At 38.7% G+C, this 23416-nt stretch overlaps 1 protein-coding gene across 1 annotated transcript; it reads left to right on the top strand.

Annotated features, from left to right (window-relative positions):
* Window positions 1–2519: 2519 nt before the first annotated feature.
* Window positions 2520–22736, top strand: LOC121737266 (putative glycerol kinase 5). Its single transcript, XM_042128890.1, has 11 exons — window positions 2520–2816; window positions 3777–3870; window positions 4550–4719; window positions 5445–5534; window positions 8243–8357; window positions 10381–10583; window positions 16194–16425; window positions 16681–16775; window positions 19123–19286; window positions 20276–20409; window positions 22403–22736. The coding sequence occupies exons 1-11, from the start codon at window positions 2715–2717 to the stop codon at window positions 22624–22626; spliced, it is 1623 nt and encodes a 540-aa protein (XP_041984824.1). The 5' UTR covers window positions 2520–2714; the 3' UTR covers window positions 22627–22736.
* Window positions 22737–23416: the final 680 nt, after the last annotated feature.

The raw sequence follows: 23416 nt of genomic DNA, 5'->3' as shown, positions 1-23416 counted from the left end.
TCGAGTACAAATCTGCGCAATGTCACAGAATATATTATTTTAGTAGTACCAAGCAATGTTTATTTTTGTTATCGATTATTTTAAACAGCTTTCTCTAACATAAGTTATTACTCATTACTCACTAGTCACTACCGGTATTACGTAAGTATAAACAATTAAGAAAACTAAAATAAACTTTAAATTATGACAAAATATTGTAATAATTTAATCTAATATAATTATTTTAACTTTTAAATGTATCTGTTACGCTCAAAGACCGAAAACGCTCAATGAGCGAAAAAATAGCTCACAATGCGTTGTGGCTCTAAAAAAGGCCACAACGCATTGTGACACCTGCACAAATTTAGCACCCCATCGAAGGATTTTTGAAATCAAGACCTTAATCGATAGGTCTAGATACGCTAGGTCTGTATAGGTCCACAATAATTTTTGTTAGGTCGCCTATAGTTTTTTAATTAATAAATATTTTTTTTTAATTTTGCAACAAAAAAATACATCTTAGCGTCTCAACTCTTATCTAAACCAAAACTGATTAATTTTTATATTTTTGCATTCTTCATCGATAGGTCTGTATAGATCCACAATAATTTTTGTTAGGTCACCTTTAGTTTTTTAATAAATAATTTTTTAAAAATTGCAAAAAAAAATTCAAAAAAATTATTCAAAGAAAGTTTCAAAAAAATGCTCAAGAATCATTACTATGGTATCTAGTAGAGATTTCATGAGAAGGAACTGTAAACTGTAATATAATATACTATAATATTGTATTTATTTACCTTTGTGTATCATATTATTTTATTAAAATATATATTACTTTGTTTATATCTAGTATTTGTGTATTAGTATATTTTTAAATAGTATTTTATCGTAACATATTTTTAGTATAGGATTTAGTGTAAGATTGTTCCTAGGTAATTAAGATGTATGATAAGCCTAATTTAATTTCTAGTTCTATTTTATTCCGACTCATGCTGCACTGTGTTGTAATTTGTCTCCATGCACCAGAGGTTGCTTGGAAGAAATCGCTTCACAGCGATAAATCCGCCTTTGTGCTCATGCCGTGTTCTTGTGAATACCCTTTATTTTATATTTTGTAAAATATTTTGAGCACAATAAAGCATACCTACTCATTCATTCATTCAAAAACATAGTTTAATTTTAATTTATATAATTTAAATAAAATATTACTAGTTGACGCCCGCAACTACGTTGCGCAGACAGACAGTTATATTATTAGTACGGATATTGTGGAACTATGGATATTTTATAATTAACTAGCCATTTGACCGAGCTTTGCTCAGTATTCGATATAACACGAATAAAATGACATTTTCTAAAAATGATTCCTAGCTAGATCGAATCGATTTATCGCCGATTTTCATGAAATTTAGTAAATAGGGGGAAAACTAAACTAAATTTCATATTAGTATATTTAATTATATTGCATAATACTAAATTTCATATTAGTATATTTAATTAGTATATAGGGGGTTTCCCCCTATATACTAAATTTAATGAAAATCGTTGGAGCCGATTCCAAGATTCCAATTAAATATAATATACAAGAATTGCTCGTTTATAGATATATATTAGGATAATGATAAACACGTTATGCAGTGATTTAGTAGTATGTAGTTCACTGAGCGTTTTCGTTCTTTGAGCGTAACATATTATTACAGAATAAATCGATTTTAATACCGACTTACTTTGTCGAGTATCGATATTTTGTTTCAATGAATTTTAACTCTGACGCCCTATCTGTCAGACGTTTTTTTTATTAAGCAAAGACTACATAGTCTGCAGCATGCTGCATGAAGATTGAAGCACCAATAAAATAATATTATTTTTATCATTTTTATCATCATTGTTATTTTTATAGGATAAAGGTATTTTATTATCAAAATGCTAGAGTCTAGAATCTAGAGTCTAGATCAGGGGTTTCCAATCTTTTTCAGCCTGCGGCGCAGTTGCATGTTACAATATTTTGTCACGGCGCGCGCCCTAGGTATTTTACCTTGCTAGTTGGTAGTTGCTATTAGAAAAACATAGGTACTTAATATAGTTTAATATAAAAACCTTTGATGATTATAGTTACATTATGCTGGTAACTATGTATTTATTATTAAACAAAATATATTTAATTATCTACCTGCTTGATGAACACAGTACCGTACGGTAATTTGAGAATGTAAAATATAGTCCCTCAAGAAAGTGAAAAAATAAAAAGTGGCAACATCCTAGTGTCATCCCTTTTTTCTTAGATTGATTTGAAAGGGACATAACACTACGACGTTTTAGTTTTAGTTCAGTGTATATAAAAAGTACTCTGTGTTCAGTGTTCACTATACTTTCTTCTTCTTCTTATTAAAAAATGGCCCCGTAGTGAGTTGCCAATGTCAAAGTGGTTCCGTTTCATTAAAAAAATAATATAATATGTCAAAGTCAGATGTTTTGTGTCAAGTGATATGTCAACTTTTCTGATCTTTGTTGTTTTTGAAAATAAAAGTAAATTTATTCAGTGCTAGTTGCTAGTTACATATTATTATATATAGCTCAAACTTGAATGGACGTTGCGGATTGCGGCAAAACTAATCTACTATAATTCAATTATATCAATTACTTTCACTGAATACATAACTTGGTTACCTACATGAAAGTTGAAATCAGTGTGGAATGAACATTCAGTTATAGTTCAACTATTTTAAGTGTTTATCATGGAGGAAAAACACATTTTATCATTGGATATAGGAACGACAACGATTCGGTCGTACATTTATAATTCCAAAACTGATATCGTCGGCAAATCAATTGGTCAGGTGTGTACAATTTGAAATGATATTATTGCATTCATTTCTTAACTCACTTCGTAAATATTCGTTCTTACTTAATGTTCTAAATAAAAAGTGTGTCAGTCTGTCTCTTACCTTTTCAAACTTAAATTGCTGAACAGATTTTTATGGAATTCGGTTTAGACATAGTCAGACAAACAACTTTTTTATCTGCGAAAAATCTTGAAAGTGGTAGCTAACAGAGATAGAAAGGATTTCATACTTTGATTTGATGGTCCTAAAATATGGATTGTTATATTTGTATGACAATTTTACTCCTAAATTATATTACTATTAACCTACCAATATACAAAAAATCAGCTGGTTAGGGTTCTGTTTTAGGGTACCATAGTCAACCAAGTTTTGTTGATTACAGACCCCTAAAACTGAACCCTAACCAGCAGATTTTTTGTATATTGGTAGGTTAATAGTTACCTTACCAACTAGTTTCTACATGAACCAATTTCCAGTAGCCATCTAGTAATAAATAATATTTTGAAACAAGTTATTGTGCTTTAACTGTTTTATTACATACTAAATTATAAATACAAATACAAAATCTTTATTGTCATAAATTATTTATACAATGTTTTTTAAAAAGTGGTAGTCCCCAAATTAGGCACAGCCTGTAATATGGGGGAATTCTTATACTGAATTACAATAAAAAGAGTGTGTCTTACAAACAAAAATTATTACTAAAACCTAGTAATTTGTCTTACAATTAGTAAATTTCCTTACATAAGGTATGTAAGGAAATTTACTAATCTTATAATTACTAACCTTACATATTTTTATATAAAATATTTCTTCATTGAGATTGTTATTACTTTTTAAATTACTTCCTTAGTTTTCCTATAATGATTTCTTAAGTTTACATGAAATGTTTTAATTTAAGTTTTCCGTTTAATTAAACCTAAGCATATTTAGCTAATCCTTAATGTTTTACAGGTAATTCTTCACTATCCATTTCCTGGACATGTTGAAATTGATCCTGATGAAATATGGGAGTCGATTCTAAATGTTGTGAAGGAATCTCTTCAAGGTTTGTATCATCATATCCATAAGGACACCGGTACCATAATTCTGCTGCCATAATCCACTAATAAATCGTTGATCCAGTCCAAAAGTACAAAATAAATGAATAGCAATTTCATGAAAGATAAATAAATGCGAGTTGAACTCGCACACGAACGGTTCCGTACCATTATACAGAAAAAATAAGAAAAATATGAGTATTTTTGTATGGGAGTGATGGTTGGAAGGAGAGGATGGTTAATTTTATTGTAAAATTTTATTGTGAATTAAAGTACAAATAAAACTGAGTAATTTGTGAACTTTTCAGGTGGCTACCTGTTGTCATCTATACTAATATTATAATTGGGAAGAGTTTGTTTGTTTGTTTGTTTAGCACCCCTTAAATATTAAAATTATTTTGTTTTTAGTATTTGTTGTTATAGTGGCAACAGAAATACATCATCTGTGAAAATTTCAACTCTCTAGCTATTACCGTTTTCGAGTTAGAGCCTGGAGACAGATGGACAGACTGACAGACATTGAAGTCTCAGTAATAGAGTTCCGTTTTTACCCTTTGGGTACGGAACCCTAAAAACATCATGTGAAAGATTTTGGAGTTTCACTATTTTATAATTATACCATTTTGTAGCTTATTAAAATTGTATCAAGACCAGTTTTGTAGCTAACAGCATCCCGTTTATTTGTAGATGCGAAGTTATCTGCCGGTCATATCACCGCAATGGGAATATCGACACAGAGAAGCACCTTCATAACATGGTCCAAAAACACCGGGAAACCCTTTCACAAGTTCATAACTTGGAAGGACCTAAGGGCTGATAAGCTGGTTAAACTTTGGAATGATTCGTTTATTTGGAAGGTAAGTTCATTGAAGCACTTTCCATTTGATAATTTTGTCAGGAAAGTTGGAAATTAAAAATGGGGAAGAGATTTGACACAAGGGATTGCAAAAAGGAAGGAGGAACGACAATTTTAAAGATGGACAGATTTTATAAAAAAGGTGAAAAGCCCTGGAGGCCCTTTGCCTATATATGTATATATTTTTTTAAATAAAAATTTGAATATCAAAACTCGTAAATTCTAAGGGCCGTAGGCGGTAGCCAGCGTTGCCAGTTTTTTTTTGTGCCAAGTCGGGACTTTGGAACATTTTGAGTGAAAAAGTGAGATTCTTCAGTCAAAAGCGGGACAAAGTAAAAAAAGGTATAAAATCAAAAGTCTTTTAATGTTTCTCTTTTTATTTGCGTTAAAATAACGTTTACGTGACAATAGGTAGCTAAAGTTGCCAAAGAAAATCCACCCCTCTACATCCCACACTGTTATCTTCATTACGCAACTTTCTTTCTCAGCACGCTGCACGTACGTTCGGACTTTCCCCGAAAAGCGGGACTGAGCCTGTCCCGCGCGAGACATTTAATTTTGATGAAAAAATCGGGACGTCCCGCCAAAATCGGGACGTCTGGCAACGCTGGCGGTAGCCCACATCGCCCATGCCCTACGCCGCCTCAAATAGGTTTTGCTTTGGGATACTTTTTTAAAGGAGAAGTATTGTATTTCCTTAGATATAATAACTATTTTATATTTCAGATGATCAAAGTCGGCGCGTATGTTCTATACGTCGTTTCTCGAAGTTCAAGGTTCCGCGCGGGAAGTGTGTTGAAATTCTCAAACAATCAGGTGCGGCCTTCCTTTATAATAATCTACATCCGATATGCGAGAATGATCCCTATGTTGTTGGCATAAAGTTCATAGGTATAATTAACATAATTGACAGTATTTGTTCCTCATATTTAAGTCAAAAAGCCGTCGAACTGGTTATTTGACGTCAATTAAGGTTTTTCAATCGCCAACAGCAACAAAACAGTTTATAATATTTTAATGACTTATTACTTAAGCGCTCCTTTAAATTTAAGTCACTAAATAGTCACTACACTATTTTTTTTATCTGCGCCCTCGGACGCATCTGGATTGACAGCTGTCTAAGGTCGGACGCAGTGGTGGTTAGGGGATAGCTAGCCTTTTATTATTTTATACAAGATTTTGAGATTGTTCAAGTTGCCCTTAGATTTGGGGGGGTAGGGGGGGGGAGGGGTCTTTAAGGCCTTAAAGCTGATCGCACATCAGTCAGCGCCGTACGCGCCGAACGCACCGCATAGTACACGAAATGCGGCGCGTACGGTGCGTACGGATGTGCGAGGCTTCACATCATGTCATACAACGAATTCTAAATTGCGACGCGCACGTCTGTGCTTGCTAATGTGCGATGACCTTAAGGCTTAAACATAGCACCATGCTCGGTCGGAAGATCTTCCGTGGGGGTTTCCTCAAGGGAAATCATACCAAAATGCTGTCACAGAATACATAATATGCTGTATTATGCCCGTTGCAGACGATGCACAGTAGCTTGCGCGAGTACTTGCGCAGGTACTTGCGCCAGCGTTCAAACGTAAAAAGATCACGCGAAGTAGCTTTGTATAGTGCCAGTGCATAGTAGGCAACCATGGACAAGCGTATGGTTTTGAATAAACTTTTTAAGTGCCTAATTCAAGAGCTAAATGGAGTGATAGCAGAGGAACTGATGCAGGAAATACAGAATTTAGAAAAAGGAAAACGATTGTGGGTGAGAAAATGGATTGCAAGAAGGAAATTACTTGGGGGGTCAAATTTATTAATGCGAGAACTAGCTTTGGAGGATGCAAAAGAATACCAGAAAATTATGCGTTTGACAATAGAAAATTTCAATTTTTTATTGAATAGAATCGACTGAACAAACAGACTGAACTGGCGCTAGTACTGGCGCTAGTACTGGTCAACGCATGTTCAAACGATGACTAGTGAAGTAGCGCGGGGGTGAAGTAGACGGAGCGGGGGCAAATGAGTCGCACTTGCGCGAGGACCAAAGCGAGTGCTACTAAGCAACTTGCACTCGCACTTTCACTAAGCAAAATGCGTTCACACGATGAAAATATATGCTTAGTATTAGTACTTGCGCAAGCTACTGCGCATCGTCTGCAACGGGCTTTATGCTGTACCTGGAAAGCCATAGTTTGTATACATAAACTAGACAGCGGATAGGTCGCGTTATCTTTGTTTCCTAACAACGTTCAGATATCCGTTTATTTTTCCGGGGAAACAAAATATCTATAACAAAAAAATACAGTCGAACAAATAACCTTTTCCTTTTGGAAGTAGGTTAAAAATCCAAAACGGTTTAAGGTCACAGCACACATATCAACTCGGAAAGGGATCGGCACCGTATCGCCTCGAGCCGTTTAATATTGTTTGTATGAAATTCGGAATTCCCTACTGCAACGCACACTAATCGGAACCGTAACGTAATCGCCTCGCCTCGGAACGGGCTCCGACCTGGGATGCGACGCGTGGTCAACTAGCAGTCCCCTCGCTTACGGCTCGTCGTCCCCGTGCTTACGTCTCTCCGTACTCAAGCTTACGTTTCTTCGTCCACCCTTGCCCCTTTCCAGTTTCCCCTTTCGCGAGCCGTAAGCGAGGCGTCGCCTAGCCGTAGCCGAGTTGACGTGCAGGCGCTACTGATACGCTTTGGTTACGTGCATACGTTAGGTTGACGCCTGGTTGACGGCGAGGCGAAAGGCGATACGGTGACAGATCTATTTCCGAGTTGATATGTGTGCTGTGACCTTTAAGCGTAAAAGAACAGATGACAGACAAACATTTGATCGCATTTATAATATTAGCATGGATATACATTGTACTGTTACATACAAATTGACTGAGCAATAACGTTCGCCAAGTGGCATAATTGAAATAACGAGCGTTGTTAGGCTATTTTAAGACCTATAGGATCAATTTCAATCAGACATTATAGCACGCTTAAAGGCGTCACTCTGTGACGAAGATTTTCAACCTTATGATAAGGTAGCATAAATATCATTCTCAAAAATCTTATGTTTAAATTACAGTTTTTATGTAAGGTCACTTTTATTGTTAAATGCAGACATGCATCTAGAACGTAGATATTCCATAGAATACTCTGTTCAAATTAATTTTAACATACGGATCATAATGAAGAGAATCGTAAATTGCAATTGAGTATAACTAAAATAGTTATGTAACATTTTAACTTCCTTACTAATAAAATGTTACATAATGATGCAATGTAATGTTTTGTCCGTCTTTCAAGCTTTTTAAACTTATAAAGCTTCTTACAGACGAACGGCACTTGTCGACGGCAGCCGTCGGCAAGTGCCGTTCGTCTTCAAGAAGCCTTAGACAAGGATAAGAAATTGTATAGCGTATCCAATGCATAGACATAAGTATATATTATGTCTATGATCCAATGTGTAAATATTTTTATAAGTCAACGAGTTACAAATTACAATATTATGACAACCTGACATTTTTTTCAGACAACGCTTAGATTATACTGGGCGCTGCAGAATATACCGGAACTGAAGGCAGCAGTGGACACCAATGACGCCATGTTCGGGACATTGGACACTTGGCTGCTATATAAGATGACAGGTTCGTAATTCGTAAATAATATCTCTTTTTGTTTAACCGACTTCCAAAAAGGAGGAGGTTATATGTTCGGCTGTGGATTTATAAAAAAAAAAAAATTTTTCATTTGTGTATGTTCAACGATTACTCCGCCGTTTGTGAACCGATTTTCGAAATTTTTGTTTTGTTGTATTAGGTTTCCCTCCAATTTGGTACCATGTTCACAAAAGTGGTGACCTGATGATGGGATCCATGAGTAATCGAGGGAACTCCTCTAAATTTATATGGAAACATATGGTGATTTTGGTTTTATAAGAAGCATCCTAAGTATATGCTACCAAAACGCAAGATTTTGCACCGAGGAATACTATGGTTCCGAAGATACTAAGAGAACTCCGGATACCTTATAAATACAAGTTCGCGGGTTTAGGCGCTGTTTTAAGAACTGAAAGCATATGCTACTATGCAAATTAAATTCATCATCATCATCATCATTACCACGTCAGGGTCACCAATGTCACCAAAATTAAACATAACAAATTCCGCCTTAACTCCAGAGCGTAAGGCACACATTTGACATTACTTTGAGAAGTAAGCTGCTTCGATAATACAAGTAAGTACATGCATGTCTCCGAGGGATATACCTGGGAGAGCCATGCTTCGGCATGAATGGGCCGGCTCGACCGGAGAAATACCACGTTCTCACAGAAAACCGGCGTGAAACAGCGCTTGCGCTGTGTTTCGCCGAGTGAGTGAGTTTACCGGAGGCCCAATCAACTACCCTATTCCCTTCCCTACCCATCCTTACCCTCCCCTATTACCCTGTTCCGTCTTAAAAGGCCGGCAACGCACTTGCAGCTCTTCTGATGCGAGTTTCTTACGCCGGTTCTTCTCGCCGGGATAGTTCCCGAACCGGTGGTAGGCACCGTAGCTAATATTAACATTCTGAAAGTATTTTCTTAAAATCTACTCAGAAATAAAACATTTTTTATTTATTTTATTATTTATGATGTTGCGAGTGTCCATGGGCGACGGAAGTTGCTTTCCATCAGGTGACCCGTTTGCTCGTTTGCCCCCAAAGTTCCAAAAGTTTCAAATATTCTGGCAGACTGAAGATTCAGCTATCTGGTACCGACTTCAAAATGATGACGATTGAGTACAGAAATAGTAGAGTTTTAGCCGAATTCGGAAAAAGGCACTATTAGATAGGAAAAATTATTTAATACTTTTTAGTTCATATTATAAGGATGTTATTATTGTTTTTACCTTGGAAGTCGGTTTTAATTTTTTGTTAAAAATTATAATTTCGGTATATCTTACAGCTCAAAGACTATACTATAAAGGTACAGCGATTAATCAGCTGTATTGAACATCCGTCAAAGAAATGTGTCTGTGGAAGGATTAAGCGCTATTTTCAACCCTTGCAAAGAAACAGACATATTATTATGACAGCTATATGAAAATTGAAAACATTGCAGCGATACACCCTAATAGCTATGTCCACAGTTCCACACTGTGCACTTTACACCCTATTAGCTATGTCCACACTGTGCACTTTCATCTTCAATTTTCGTCATCAACTTTCATATTGGCGCATTCAATAATTGAATGCGTCAAGGAACGCAACGCAAATATTGACATTTTGTAAGTTTTGGATACGTTCAGAGGGCATGCGCCGCGGGCATGCCTCACGTTCGCTGTTGACTGTAACGCATGCCCTTGACGAACAGAAAAAGGCCCAGTGTGGACAAAGCTATTCGAATGACGAATCCTAGCTATCATAATAGTAACGACACCGTGCGAAGTCGTGTTTATCTAAAAACCGTCAATTAGATTCAAATTACTATATTGTCATGTATACCATCGAGGAAATTTATTCCTAGGCAGTTGACGGACCTACGTCATGTGGTCGGCTTATGTCAATTCAATGTTAGCTGTGATCGGTCGTATGGGTTTGACTTTACGCGACCAAATTATACTTAGGTCCGCCATCTGCCTAGGAATCAACTTCTCTGATAGTACATTTAATATTAGTCCTTATTTCCAGGTGGTAAAGTCCACATGACAGACGTATCTTCGGCTTCGGCTACGGGCTTTTACGACCCGTTCACGATGCAATGGGCAGGCTGGGCTATGAATCTCTTTGGTCTACCAGTGGCTGCCTTACCCCAAGTGGTGGATACAGCGGGGGAACATTTCACCAGCACCGATCCCAGTCTGTGGGGACACGCCATACCGATAAGGAGCTGTGTAAGTGTAAAAAAGGGAGAAGTCGTGTGTGAAAGAGATGGATAATGAATCTCATGGGTTGCTCATGGCTGTTTTACCCCAAGTGGTTGATACAGAGGGGGGAAGCACAGATCTTAGTCTGTGGGGACAGGATATACCGATACGGAGCTGTGTAACTGTCAAAGAGTGAGAAATCGTGTGCAAAAGAAAGCTGATGAATATCTTGGGTTTTGCTCATGTTTGTTTTACCCCGAGTGGTGGATACAGTGGGGGAACATTTCACCAGTACTGACCCCAGTCTGTGGGGACACGATAAACCGATACGGAGCTGTGTAAGTGTGAAAGAGACAGAAATCGTGTGTGAAAGAGATGGATGATAAATCTCATGGGTTTTCTCATGGCTGTTTTACCCCAAGTGGTTGATACAGCGGGCAAACATTTCACCAGCACAGATCCCACTCTATGGGGACACTCCATACGGAGCGTGCGCTAGTGTAAAAGAGATATTGTCTGAAAGAGATGGACGATAAACCTCTTCAGGCCTCGTTGGGACTTACGGATTGGCCTCACCATATCTATACCGAACTGTGTAATTGTTATAGTCGGACGGGGATAGATAGACTGTTCTTTAGTTAAACATTTCATACGTATAACTTATACGTGTTTGTAAGAATATAGTGTACTGTGTAAGACACAAAATCCGGATACGAAGACATGAAATCCTATGTAAAAAAATACAAACAAGAATTAAAAGATTTTCCTCAAGTATATTAATACTCGATGGAAAATAAATCTTGAAATATCAAAGTGTTTACTGTGTATGCTACCTACAATGTATTTCTCTGCTGCAAAAATCCTAATTACGATAATTATTTTCATAGTCACTCATTTGCATACATTCGCATACATTTACAAGTATTTAAAACTCGTAATGATGTTTAACATTGGGTTTCTTATAATACAGGGTGCAACTAAACCTTCCTGCCAAATTTTCATATATTGATCTTTGTTTATAATCACTCAGTACTAAAATGTTGAGAAATAGCTTCCGAAAGTTATCCTAAAAACACTACAGTTAATGGACACGACGCGTCGCCCGCGCGCGCCTCCCCCCGCGTTACCCCCTCATTCCCCCGCGCCGCGAGTGACCGTTCTGCAACGATTTTAAATAGGACAAAATATGTCATTGAAAAAAAAACACCCAATTTTTTTTTATTAAATAGACTCTCCTAGTTGACAAATTTGGCAGGAAGGTTTAATTGCACCCTGTATACTTTATACTGGTTGAATATTTACCAATTTTGGAAACTTACAAAATCCACTAACCTCTACACCCGATTTCCCAAAGTAGGATTATGTTTTCATTAAATCATGTGGATAATTTTCTTTATTTTTTGTTTGTTTGATGTCCAATATATAATGCTGTTAAGCATTAGTGTTTCATCCCACATAAAATCGGATCTGCGCCCCCCCAAGTACGGACTGAGGCCAAATTCCCCCGCATATTAATGAAATGACACTCGATAACTGTATGTTTAGTCAAGGTTGGAATAAATTGAGTTTTGATTAAGACCTTGATCCTAAAAACCGTATCATTTTTCCGGGGCAAAAAGTATCACTTGACCTTTTTCATGTCCATAGTATCTCCATACCAAATTTCATCAAAATCGATTGAATAGTTTACGCGAAAATCATAAAAGTTTATTGTGCGGAAACCGTACATTTTTTTGGGACAAAAAGTATTTTATGTCCTTTCTCGGGACTCAAAGTATCTACAAACCCATCAAATCGATTGAATAGTTGACGCGCAAATCATAAAAGTTTATTGTGCGGAAACCGTACATTTTTTCGGGACAAAAGTATCCTACGTCCTTTCTCGGTACCGTACTCAAAGTATCTCCATACCAAATTTCAGCAAAATCGGTTTAGCGGTTTGGGCGCTAATCATACAAGTTTATTGAGCGGAAACCGTACATTTTTTTGGGATGAAAAGTATCCTATGTCCTTTCTCCGTACTCAAAGTATCTTCATACCAAATTTCATTAAAATCGATTGAATAGTTTACGCGCAAATCATAAAAGTTTATTGTGCGGAAATCGTACATTTTTCCGGGACAAAAAGTATCATATGTCCTTTCTCAGGACTCAAAGGATCTCCATACCAAATTTCAGCGAAATCGGTTCAGCGGTTTGGGCGTGAAGAGGTAACAGACAGACAGACAGACAGACAGACAGACAGACAGACACACTTTCGCATTTATAATATTAGTATGGATGTTTCTAAAATGATTTGCGCTTAAACCGCTGAACCGATTTGATAAAATTTTGTATGCAGATACTTTGAATCAATTAAAATGGCATAAGATACTTTTTGTCCCGGAAAATGTACGGTTCCCGCGCAGTCAACAAAAATGAATTTGGCTTATAATATCGATATTGAGTACATGTAGATATTACGTAAGGTTTTGGAGAAGGATATCCCATAAATGCTAATATTATAAATGCGAAAGTCTGTCTGTCTGTCTGTCTGTCTGTCTGTCTGTCTGTCTGTCTGTCTGTCTGTCTGTCTGTCTGTCTGTCTGTCTGTCTGTCTGTCTGTCTGTCTGTCTGTCTGTCTGTCTGTCTGTCTGTCTGTCTGTCTGTCTGTCTGTCTGTCTGTCTGTCTGTCTGTCTGTCTGTCTGTCTGTCTGTCTGTCTGTCTGTCTGTCTGTCTGTCTGTCTGTCTGTCTGTCTGTCTGTCTGTCTGTCTGTCTGTCTGTCTGTCTGTCTGTCTGTCTGTCTGTCTGTCTGTCTGTCTGTCTGTCTGTCTGTCTGTCTGTCTGTCTGTCTGTCTGTCTGTCTGTCTGTCTGTCTGTCTGTCTGTCTGTCTGTCTGTCTGTCTGTCTGTCTGTCTGTCTGTCTGTCTGTCTGTCTGTCTGTCTGTCTGTCTGTCTGTCTGTCTGTCTGTCTGTCTGTCTGTCTGTCTGTCTGTCTGTCTGTCTGTCTGTCTGTCTGTCTGTCTGTCTGTCTGTCTGTCTGTCTGTCTGTCTGTCTGTCTGTCTGTCTGTCTGTCTGTCTGTCTGTCTGTCTGTCTGTCTGTCTGTCTGTCTGTCTGTCTGTCTGTCTGTCTGTCTGTCTGTCTGTCTGTCTGTCTGTCTGTCTGTCTGTCTGTCTGTCTGTCTGTCTGTCTGTCTGTCTGTCTGTCTGTCTGTCTGTCTGTCTGTCTGTCTGTCTGTCTGTCTGTCTGTCTGTCTGTCTGTCTGTCTGTCTGTCTGTCTGTCTGTCTGTCTGTCTGTCTGTCTGTCTGTCTGTCTGTCTGTCTGTCTGTCTGTCTGTCTGTCTGTCTGTCTGTCTGTCTGTCTGTCTGTCTGTCTGTCTGTCTGTCTGTCTGTCTGTCTGTCTGTCTGTCTGTCTGTCTGTCTGTCTGTCTGTCTGTCTGTCTGTCTGTCTGTCTGTCTGTCTGTCTGTCTGTCTGTCTGTCTGTCTGTCTGTCTGTCTGTCTGTCTGTCTGTCTGTCTGTCTGTCTGTCTGTCTGTCTGTCTGTCTGTCTGTCTGTCTGTCTGTCTGTCTGTCTGTCTGTCTGTCTGTCTGTCTGTCTGTCTGTCTGTCTGTCTGTCTGTCTGTCTGTCTGTCTGTCTGTCTGTCTGTCTGTCTGTCTGTCTGTCTGTCTGTCTGTCTGTCTGTCTGTCTGTCTGTCTGTCTGTCTGTCTGTCTGTCTGTCTGTCTGTCTGTCTGTCTGTCTGTCTGTCTGTCTGTCTGTCTGTCTGTCTGTCTGTCTGTCTGTCTGTCTGTCTGTCTGTCTGTCTGTCTGTCTGTCTGTCTGTCTGTCTGTCTGTCTGTCTGTCTGTCTGTCTGTCTGTCTGTCTGTCTGTCTGTCTGTCTGTCTGTCTGTCTGTCTGTCTGTCTGTCTGTCTGTCTGTCTGTCTGTCTGTCTGTCTGTCTGTCTGTCTGTCTGTCTGTCTGTCTGTCTGTCTGTCTGTCTGTCTGTCTGTCTGTCTGTCTGTCTGTCTGTCTGTCTGTCTGTCTGTCTGTCTGTCTGTCTGTCTGTCTGTCTGTCTGTCTGTCTGTCTGTCTGTCTGTCTGTCTGTCTGTCTGTCTGTCTGTCTGTCTGTCTGTCTGTCTGTCTGTCTGTCTGTCTGTCTGTCTGTCTGTCTGTCTGTCTGTCTGTCTGTCTGTCTGTCTGTCTGTCTGTCTGTCTGTCTGTCTGTCTGTCTGTCTGTCTGTCTGTCTGTCTGTCTGTCTGTCTGTCTGTCTGTCTGTCTGTCTGTCTGTCTGTCTGTCTGTCTGTCTGTCTGAAAGAAATAATTAGTTTATCACGTGCAGAGTTGGGCAAAAAGTAATTAGTAATTTTAATCAGATTACAAAATAATTAGATTGATGAAGTAATTATTGTGCATCTGAAATTACCCGTAAGTTGATTAATTAATAATATGTATAAAATGTATTCTAATTTTAGTTTGCAATTAGATTAATAATTTAATTAGACTAACGAGTATTTCAATAATTATGCCCAATGTCCAATGCTGGTAATTATAATAAATAAAAAAAACTCCCACACCGGTTTCGGTGCCGGTGGCCGGTTTCAATAAACCAGGCCAGTTACGCAGGAGTAATATCATAGTGCCCAAGTGTGTGCGCAATACATAAGAGCACTCTGGGTTCAATGAAACCAGGCCAGCTACGCAGGAGTAATTTTATAGTGCCCAAGTGTGTGCACAATACACAAGAGCACTCTGGTTTAAATGAAAACAGGCCAGTTAAGAAGGAGTAATTTTATAGTGCTCAAGTGTGTGCGCAATACACAAGAGCACTCTGGTTTCAATGAAAACTGGCCAGTTAAGAAGGAGTAATTGTATAGTGCCCATGTGTGTGCGCAATATACAAGAGTACTCTGCGGGAAGTGCGGGAAGGGAAGAAGAAGCGGGAACTCTCTGTCCTTTCCCGATTTTTCTGTCATCTCCATAGCAAATTTCGGAAAAATCGGTTCAGCGGTGTGGGCGTGACGAGGTAATTTTATACAACAGGACATTAATGTTATATGTAAAAAGCCCTATAGCAATATAGCGTTAACCATTTTTATACTTTTTCTCTTAAAACCGAATGTATAATAAATATATTTTTTCATAATCATAATCTACGCATTTCAACAAAAAAAATGATACCGCACAATAACATTTTTTTGCTTAAAATAAGCATACAATAAAGATTATCAAAAAAAAACTTAAAACGCCGATTACTCAAAACTAGTCCGATGTGGGATGACACACCAATGCTTAACAGCATCCATATATAAGAGTAGCTGTACCTACCTGACATCTTCTTGAGGCTTCTTGCATTTAATAGGTCTTCCTATTCCTTTGTCTCAATTCTTAAGTTATGTACTATTAGAGAATTTAATTCATGGACAGATTGCGAACTTGTGTAATTTGGTCGCGTTTTGTCAAACCCATTACCCATCCGACAGATGACACAGACACAGTTATCATTGAATTGACATAACCCGACCAATTGACGTAGGTCCGTCAACTACCTATGAATAAATTTTTTCGATGGTATATAATAATTATGTGTACTTAATTGATAAAATATTTATTTATTTATGTTTTCATTTCGTGGATAGTTTGGGCTATGTTAACAACCGCGTTTTCGTCAGATAGCGGACCAAACCGCGTCCATGTGGGGTTCGTGCTGCTTCGACGTGGGTGACGTGAAACTCACCATGGGTACCGGTACATTCTTCAACATCAACACCGGAGTCAAACCCCACGCGAGCGTGTCGGGTTTCTACCCCATCGTGGGCTGGCGGATTGGGGAAGAAGTGGTGTATTCGGCGGAGGGAGCGAATAATGATACGGCCAGTATTATTAAGTGGGCGCAGAGTTTGGGTGAGTGCAGTAACTATAGTAGCCAATACAAACACAAATTCTTAATTAACAAAAAAATTACAAGGTTTTAAAATAATTAAAGTGCCGGATAGGCTATCCACAACTTATCTGACAGATACGCCATATTTATCTGTCAAATAAGTTATGGATAGCCCTTCCGGCACTTGTTAGTAAGTGGTGAAACAGCGCCTTAATACTGTTTTCTAATAAAGAATGTTAATACCTAATTCAAGTTCTGATAACGTTAATTTTCAGGACTGTTCGATAGCCCAGAAGATACGGCAGACATAGCGACGTCAGTGCCCGATTCTGATGGAGTCTTCTTCATACCTGCTTTCAGTGGCCTAGGGGTAAGATGTCTTAAAATTTTGTACCATCGATGAAATTGATTTCTAAACAGATGGCGGACCTACGTAATTTGGTCGCGTTGTGTCGAACCCAGCCGGCACTCGACAGATAACAGCTAACATAATATTATAATAGGTGTTTATGAAAAATTTGCTATTAAAACGTTAAAAAAATATGAAAGAAGGGCAACTGCAAAGTTAATATTTTATAAAATATTGTTTTTTTACAAAAATTACGAATTGAAAGTAACTTGAAACGGAACGGATTTCAAAAAACCAATCAGCGTTTTTAACGCTAAATGGAACGCGGGGCATGACAACTTTTCGAGAGATATGATCAGGTGGGGCCATTGTCGATAATTTTCAAACAGTAGTGACGTCATTCAGACTATAGATCCGTTTGGCGCCATAATTTAAATTGACAATTTTAAACCTATATCGCTATAACTTCTCTCTTCTCGAAGATAATGTAATCCATTATCAATAGCCAGCTTCTTCGATACTTGGACGGCCAGGGATTACTAAGCGACAAACAATACGGATTCCGTAAGGGTCGCTGGCTATTGATGGCTGGTGATCTCTTGGCGTACCTGACTCATCGTTGGGCTCAGGCAGCTGAGTCGAAGGGAGAGGCATTGGCTGTTAGTTTGGACATTGCGAAGGCCTTTGATCGGGTTTGGCATAAAGCGCTGCTATCAAAGCTTCCATCATACAGGCTGCCCGAGAAATTATGTAAGTGGGTCACTAGTTTCTTAGCAGACAGAAGCATAAAGGTCGTAGTTGACGGCGAATGCTCGGAAACTCAGTCCTGAGGGACACAGCCCTGAGGGACACCAGCATTAACATGCTGGTGTCCCTCAGGGCTGTGTGCTATCGCCTACTCTATTCATACTGCATATCAATGACATGTTACAGACCAACGGCATTAATTGCTATGCGGATGATAGTACAGGGGATTCTGTATATACCGGCTCCCCCAATACATCTCGGCAAAATGTCACTGAGAGTCGAAACGAACTTGTGTATAAGGTGGAGAATTCATTGGAAAAGTCTCTGAATGGGGTAGACGTAACTTGGTCCGATTCAACCCCGCCAAGACACAAGTCTGCGCGTTCACCACTAAAAAGTCACCAATGGTCGTATATCCTCGTTTTGAGGGCACATCTTTAACCATCTCCCCTAGCATTGAGATACTCGGCGTCAACATATCGAGCGAAGTCCAGTTCCGATATCATCTAGAGGGTAAGGCCAAATTAGCCTCGAAGAAGCTTGGTGTTCTTAACAGAGCGAGACAGTACTTCAGTCCGGACCAACGCTTACAACTCTACAAGGCGGAGGTTCGGCCTCTTATGGAATATTGTTCTCACCTCTGGGCAGGGGCGCCAAAATACCAACTGCTCCCTCTGGATCGTATCCAACGAAGGGCCGCTCGAATTGTTGACTGCCATAGTGTTTCAAACAGCTTGGACCCCTTGGAATTACGCCGAGATGTATCTTCACTCTGCATCCTCTATCGGTTGTGTCACGGGGAGTGCTCTGAGGAATTCGTCCCACGCGAAAAACATACCATCCTCATCACCTTGATGAGTGGCAGTCTTCCACCGTGCGTTTTTCGCGCAACTTTCTGCCGCGCACTGTAAAACTCTGGAACGAACTGTCACCTGCAGTATTTCCGGACCTATACGACCTCAAGAAAAGAGCGTGTTCCCTCTTAAAAGGCCGGCAACGCACCTGCAGCTTTTCGGATGTTGCGAGTGTCCATGGGCGACGGTAGTTGCTTACCATCAGGTGACCCGTTTGCTCGTTTGCCCCCTTATTTAATAATAAAAATAAACAAACGCATTTTTTGCAGTAAATTCCAGTGTTTTAATTTTTTTTAATATACTTGTGGTCTATTTTACATGGAGTTCTTAAAAATAAACACAAAAATAAAAATATTGCATCTTCCCTAAGGTCCGTCAACTGCCTATGAAATAATTTTTTAGATGGTACCTACCTACTTTCGTTGCGTCGAACTTAGCTTATCACGTGAGAACCGAACCTTTTTGGGAAATAAACTATCTTAAGGCCTTTCCCAGAGTCTTGAAGTGTAACACCAAATTACAACAAAATTTGTTAAGCGATTTAAGCGTAGAACCTGGGCGATATACTAAATCAAAGTACACATGGCCCCTCTTACTTAAAAAAGATAAACAATTAATAAGCTTTTAATGTCTTTCGAGCAGTTTTTTGATGTATCAGACAAGGATTTTTACTAGTGGAATCACACTGCCATATTATGTGGTTTTTTAATCCTTACTTATAGTTATGTAGCAAGTTAATATCTAAATAAATAAATATAAATTTCCAGCCCCCTTACAACGACAGCGGGGCGGCGTCGGGGTTCGTCGGTATTCGGCCGTCCACACGTCGGGCGCACCTCGTCCGCGCCGTGTTCGAGTCGCTGGCCTTCCGCACCGCGCAGCTGTGTGCGTGCGCCAGAGCCGAGACCGACTACGAGTTTGATACTATACGGTATGTACTACAATACTACAGCTATATATACTATACTACTACGTCAGCGGGGCGGCGTCGGGGTTCGTCGGTATTCGGCGTATCACGGTATACCGTATTATACGGTATGGTAGTACGGTATACGGTAAATACGGGCTAATTCCTTTTGATCTAAGTAAATGTAAACAGTAAAAATCAAGCTGTGCCATTTTGCCTTTTTAGTAATTGTAAAATTGTTGGAACGAAGTTCCTTATCGTGCGTTGCGAAAGGGGGCTAGACGGAAAAAATTAAGACCAAAAAACTTTTGGTCAAAGTCTACACTTTTTGCTATAGTTGTAAGTCGCACAGCGTGCGCGAGTTTCTCTGTCTTTCTCTCTCTCATAGAAAGCAACATCCATCCTTTGACATCTTTTAATATTATGACTTAAATTTGAGTAAAAAGTATACTATGCGTCGAGAATCAGCAGATACAGTACCGAATCGAAATTAAGTCGGGCGGTTAGGCCAGTATGCTAAGTTAAGTAAGTATTTTGGTCATGCATGCAGTAACCATGAACGATAAATGTAACTTTGAATGTTATAGAGCAGGGGTTCCCAATATTTTTCAGCCTGCGGCACACTTACAAGTAAATATTTTGTCACGGCGCCACTGTGCACGGCGCCCTTCTCTACCTACCTATTACAAAAAGATACATAAATAAACACCTGTGATTATAGTTAGGTTAAGCAAGTAAATAATATTAATAATAAACAAATATTTAGATGATCAGCTGCCTGCTTTGTATTATTCATAATATTAAGTACTTATAATTTTATTTTATAATATTTGTGGTTATGGATAATGATGGAAGATCGACTCGCGGCGGTGCCCCTCTTGCCTTTCCACGGCGCACCAGGGCGCCGCGGCGCACAGTTTGGGAACCCCTGTTATAGAGCGTAGATACAATTTTTTTCTCCTAATGTGCTTATAATAGCATTTTATTAAAGATCAAAATACATTTAATTACAGTATAGACGGCGGTGTCGCCAACAACGACTTTGTGTCGCAGCTTATCGCCGATCTGACTGGGCTACGTGTGGAGAGGCCTGTACATGTCGAGATGTCGTCGCTAGGCTGCGCGCATGTGGTGGGACTTCAACAAGGTATAGCTTACCTTTAGCTTTAGTATGCCAACTTTACTCCTCTCTGACATACACATTTTTAATGTATTTAATAACTAGATGTCCCGCGCGGCTTCGCCCGCGTACACGATGCATGGTATAATATTATGGTAGTGATGATGATGATGAATGTAATTTGCATAGTAGCATATGCTTTCCGTTCTTAAAACAACGCCGAAACTCCCAAACTTGTATCTATGAAGAATCAGGAGATCTCTCAGCACCTTCCGAACCACGGTATACCAGGTGTACCTCGGTACAAAATCTTACTTGTTTGTAGCATATGCTTAGAATACTTCTCACGAAACCGAAGTCACCACATGTTTCCCCATAAATTTTGAGGAGTTCCTTCGATTACTTATGGATCCTTCATCAGATCACCACTTTTGTGAATATAATACCAAATTGGGATGATACCCTACATACCAAACGAAAAATTTTGAAAATCGGTTAACAAACGGCGGAGTAATCGTTGAACATAAGAAAACGAACATAACACCTCCCCCATTTTGAAAGTCGGTTAAAATTGTAGCCTATGAGTTATTCTGATGTATAAGCTATATTATTGTAAAGTTTCATTAAGATCCGTTCAGTAGTTTTTGCGTGAAAGAGTAACAAACATCCATACATCCACACATCCATACATCCATACATCTATACATCCTACCAAACTTTTGCCTTTATAATATTAGTAGGATAATTTGACAGCAGCAGGTTGTAACCAGGAGGGAGTTTAGTCCGTAGGTTACTGGGTAACAGCACAGTAAAGTTGGACATATCCTTATGGGCCGGCCAATAAGGAATCCATGAGGATTCTCCCGCCCTCCCCGTGGACATACAAATTTTCATACTATTTTTACCTAATTCCTTTTTTAGGGGTGGAATTTTGAAAACTTCATTTTTAGCTGATGCCTAAATAATAAATATATATATGCCATTATTAGAGCGATATTTAGCGAATGGTTTGGCCTGTGCTTTGATGTATAAGGGGATATTAGATTATCATATATATTGGATCCGAGATCATTGAGTCAATTATATTGGACTAGCTGTTGCCCGCGACTTCGTACGCGTTAGTATAGTAGATCACATCCCAAGTATTATTTATTGTACAAAAATATTCAATATACAGAATTGACTTTCCTACGATTTTATTATATATAGATAGATGTTCCGCACGGCTTCGCTTGCGTAATTTAGGAATTTCAAGCAACCGTACATTTTGCAGCAAAAAATAGTTTATGTCCCTTCACGTGGTCTATTCTTCATGTTTGCCAAATAACATAAAAATAGCTCCAGTAGTTCATAAGATAATAAGCAATTCCATATAATTTCCCCCGTTTTTTTCCACATTTTCATCTATTTCTTCGCTTTTATTAGTCGTAGCGTGATAAAATATAGCTAATAGCCTTTCTCGACAAATGAGCTATCTAACACTGAAAGAATTTTTAAATCGGACCAGTAGTTGTTGAGATTAGCGCGTTCAAATAAGCTCTTTCATTTAATTTCCCACGTTTTTTTCCACATTTTCCTCTATTTCTTAGTTCCTATTAGTCTTAGCGTAATACCCCCCTTAGTCATTTTTAGGGTTCCGTACCCAAAGGGTAAAAACGGGACCCTATTACTGAGACTTCGATGTCTGTCCGTCTGTCCGTCTGTACGTCCGTCCGTCCGTCCGTCTGTCTGTCTGTCTGTCTCCAGGCTGTATCTCAAGAACCGCTTTAGCTAGACTTATGAAATTTTCACAGATTGTGTATATCTGTTGCCGCTATAACAACAAATATAATATTTAAGGGGGGCTTCCATACAAAAACACAATTTTTGGTCTATTTTTGCTCTATAATGGTACGGAACCCTTCATGCGTGAGTCCAACTCGCGCTTGGCCAATTTTATTTAAATCTTTCTGTACCTTTTTCTACAGATAAGAACTTACGTCACTAATTTTAATATTTAATTTGATATTTTAATTTTCAGGTATTTTCAAATCGAAAGAACAACTGAAGTCGCTTAGAAAGGTAGGAGCAGTTTTTCATCCGCGGCCGCAAGTGAAAAAAGCGTACGAGGTCACATTCGAACGATGGAAGGACGCCGCTAAGAGAATGTGTGGATGGTATACAGACAATAAACAGACGAATGCAGTATCTGACACTAGCCCTTTGACGTCTCAGAATAGCTTTAAGTTTGGGAAGCAGAAATAGCATAGGCTTTTATGCTGGCTGCTCTTTATCGTGTGCCTCATGACATATAGATGATATAGGTTTAATTTTAGGGTTTGGTTGCATAAGTGCTATCAGGGTATTCGGTTTTAAAAGAGTTAGGGCCTGTTTCACCACTTCCTGATAAGGCTATCCACCAATTAAATTGACAGATCAAGTATGGAGAAAAAGTCTGTCAAAAAAATTGTGAATAGCCTATTTTAGCACTAACACTTTATCAGAAAGTGGTGAAACAGGCCCTTAATGTGGTTAAAGTCTAGTAAATATTGGTGGCTGGTAGAATACCGCGTATGTGCTGGACAAAATTGTATAATATAGAGTTTTCTGCTGGAACTTATAAGTTATAAGTCTTACATATTACATTAGTCGTAAACGACATAAAATTATGACTGGAATCGGTTTTTTAGAACGAATTTCACACGACCATTCTAGAAGAAACTGTCCAAACTAGCTTTTAATGTAAATAATAAGGGAGCAGAGGAGCTAATTGAATAGCGTTAGAATAAATATTGAGAGAGAATGAGTAACGGCCTAAAGACATTTCGTAATGACTATAAAGTATGTAATATGAAAAATGGAGTATTAATCATTAAGTAACGCTCGTACTTTGTGCTATTTAGATAGCTAATGAGACTGGTAGAGAATCTATTGTTATTATTATGCACGCAATTGCGCATAGTTTGTGGTATAGTACGCAAAGTGCGTACGCTACTTTGCGTACACTTCTGCAAAATGCGTACATACTTCGCGTACATTTCCTAAAAATGCGTTT

Source organism: Aricia agestis, chromosome 20 (genome assembly GCF_905147365.1).
Source record: "Aricia agestis chromosome 20, ilAriAges1.1, whole genome shotgun sequence".
NCBI lineage: Eukaryota > Metazoa > Arthropoda > Insecta > Lepidoptera > Lycaenidae > Aricia > Aricia agestis.
This window is presented reverse-complemented; position numbering and strand designations above follow the sequence as displayed.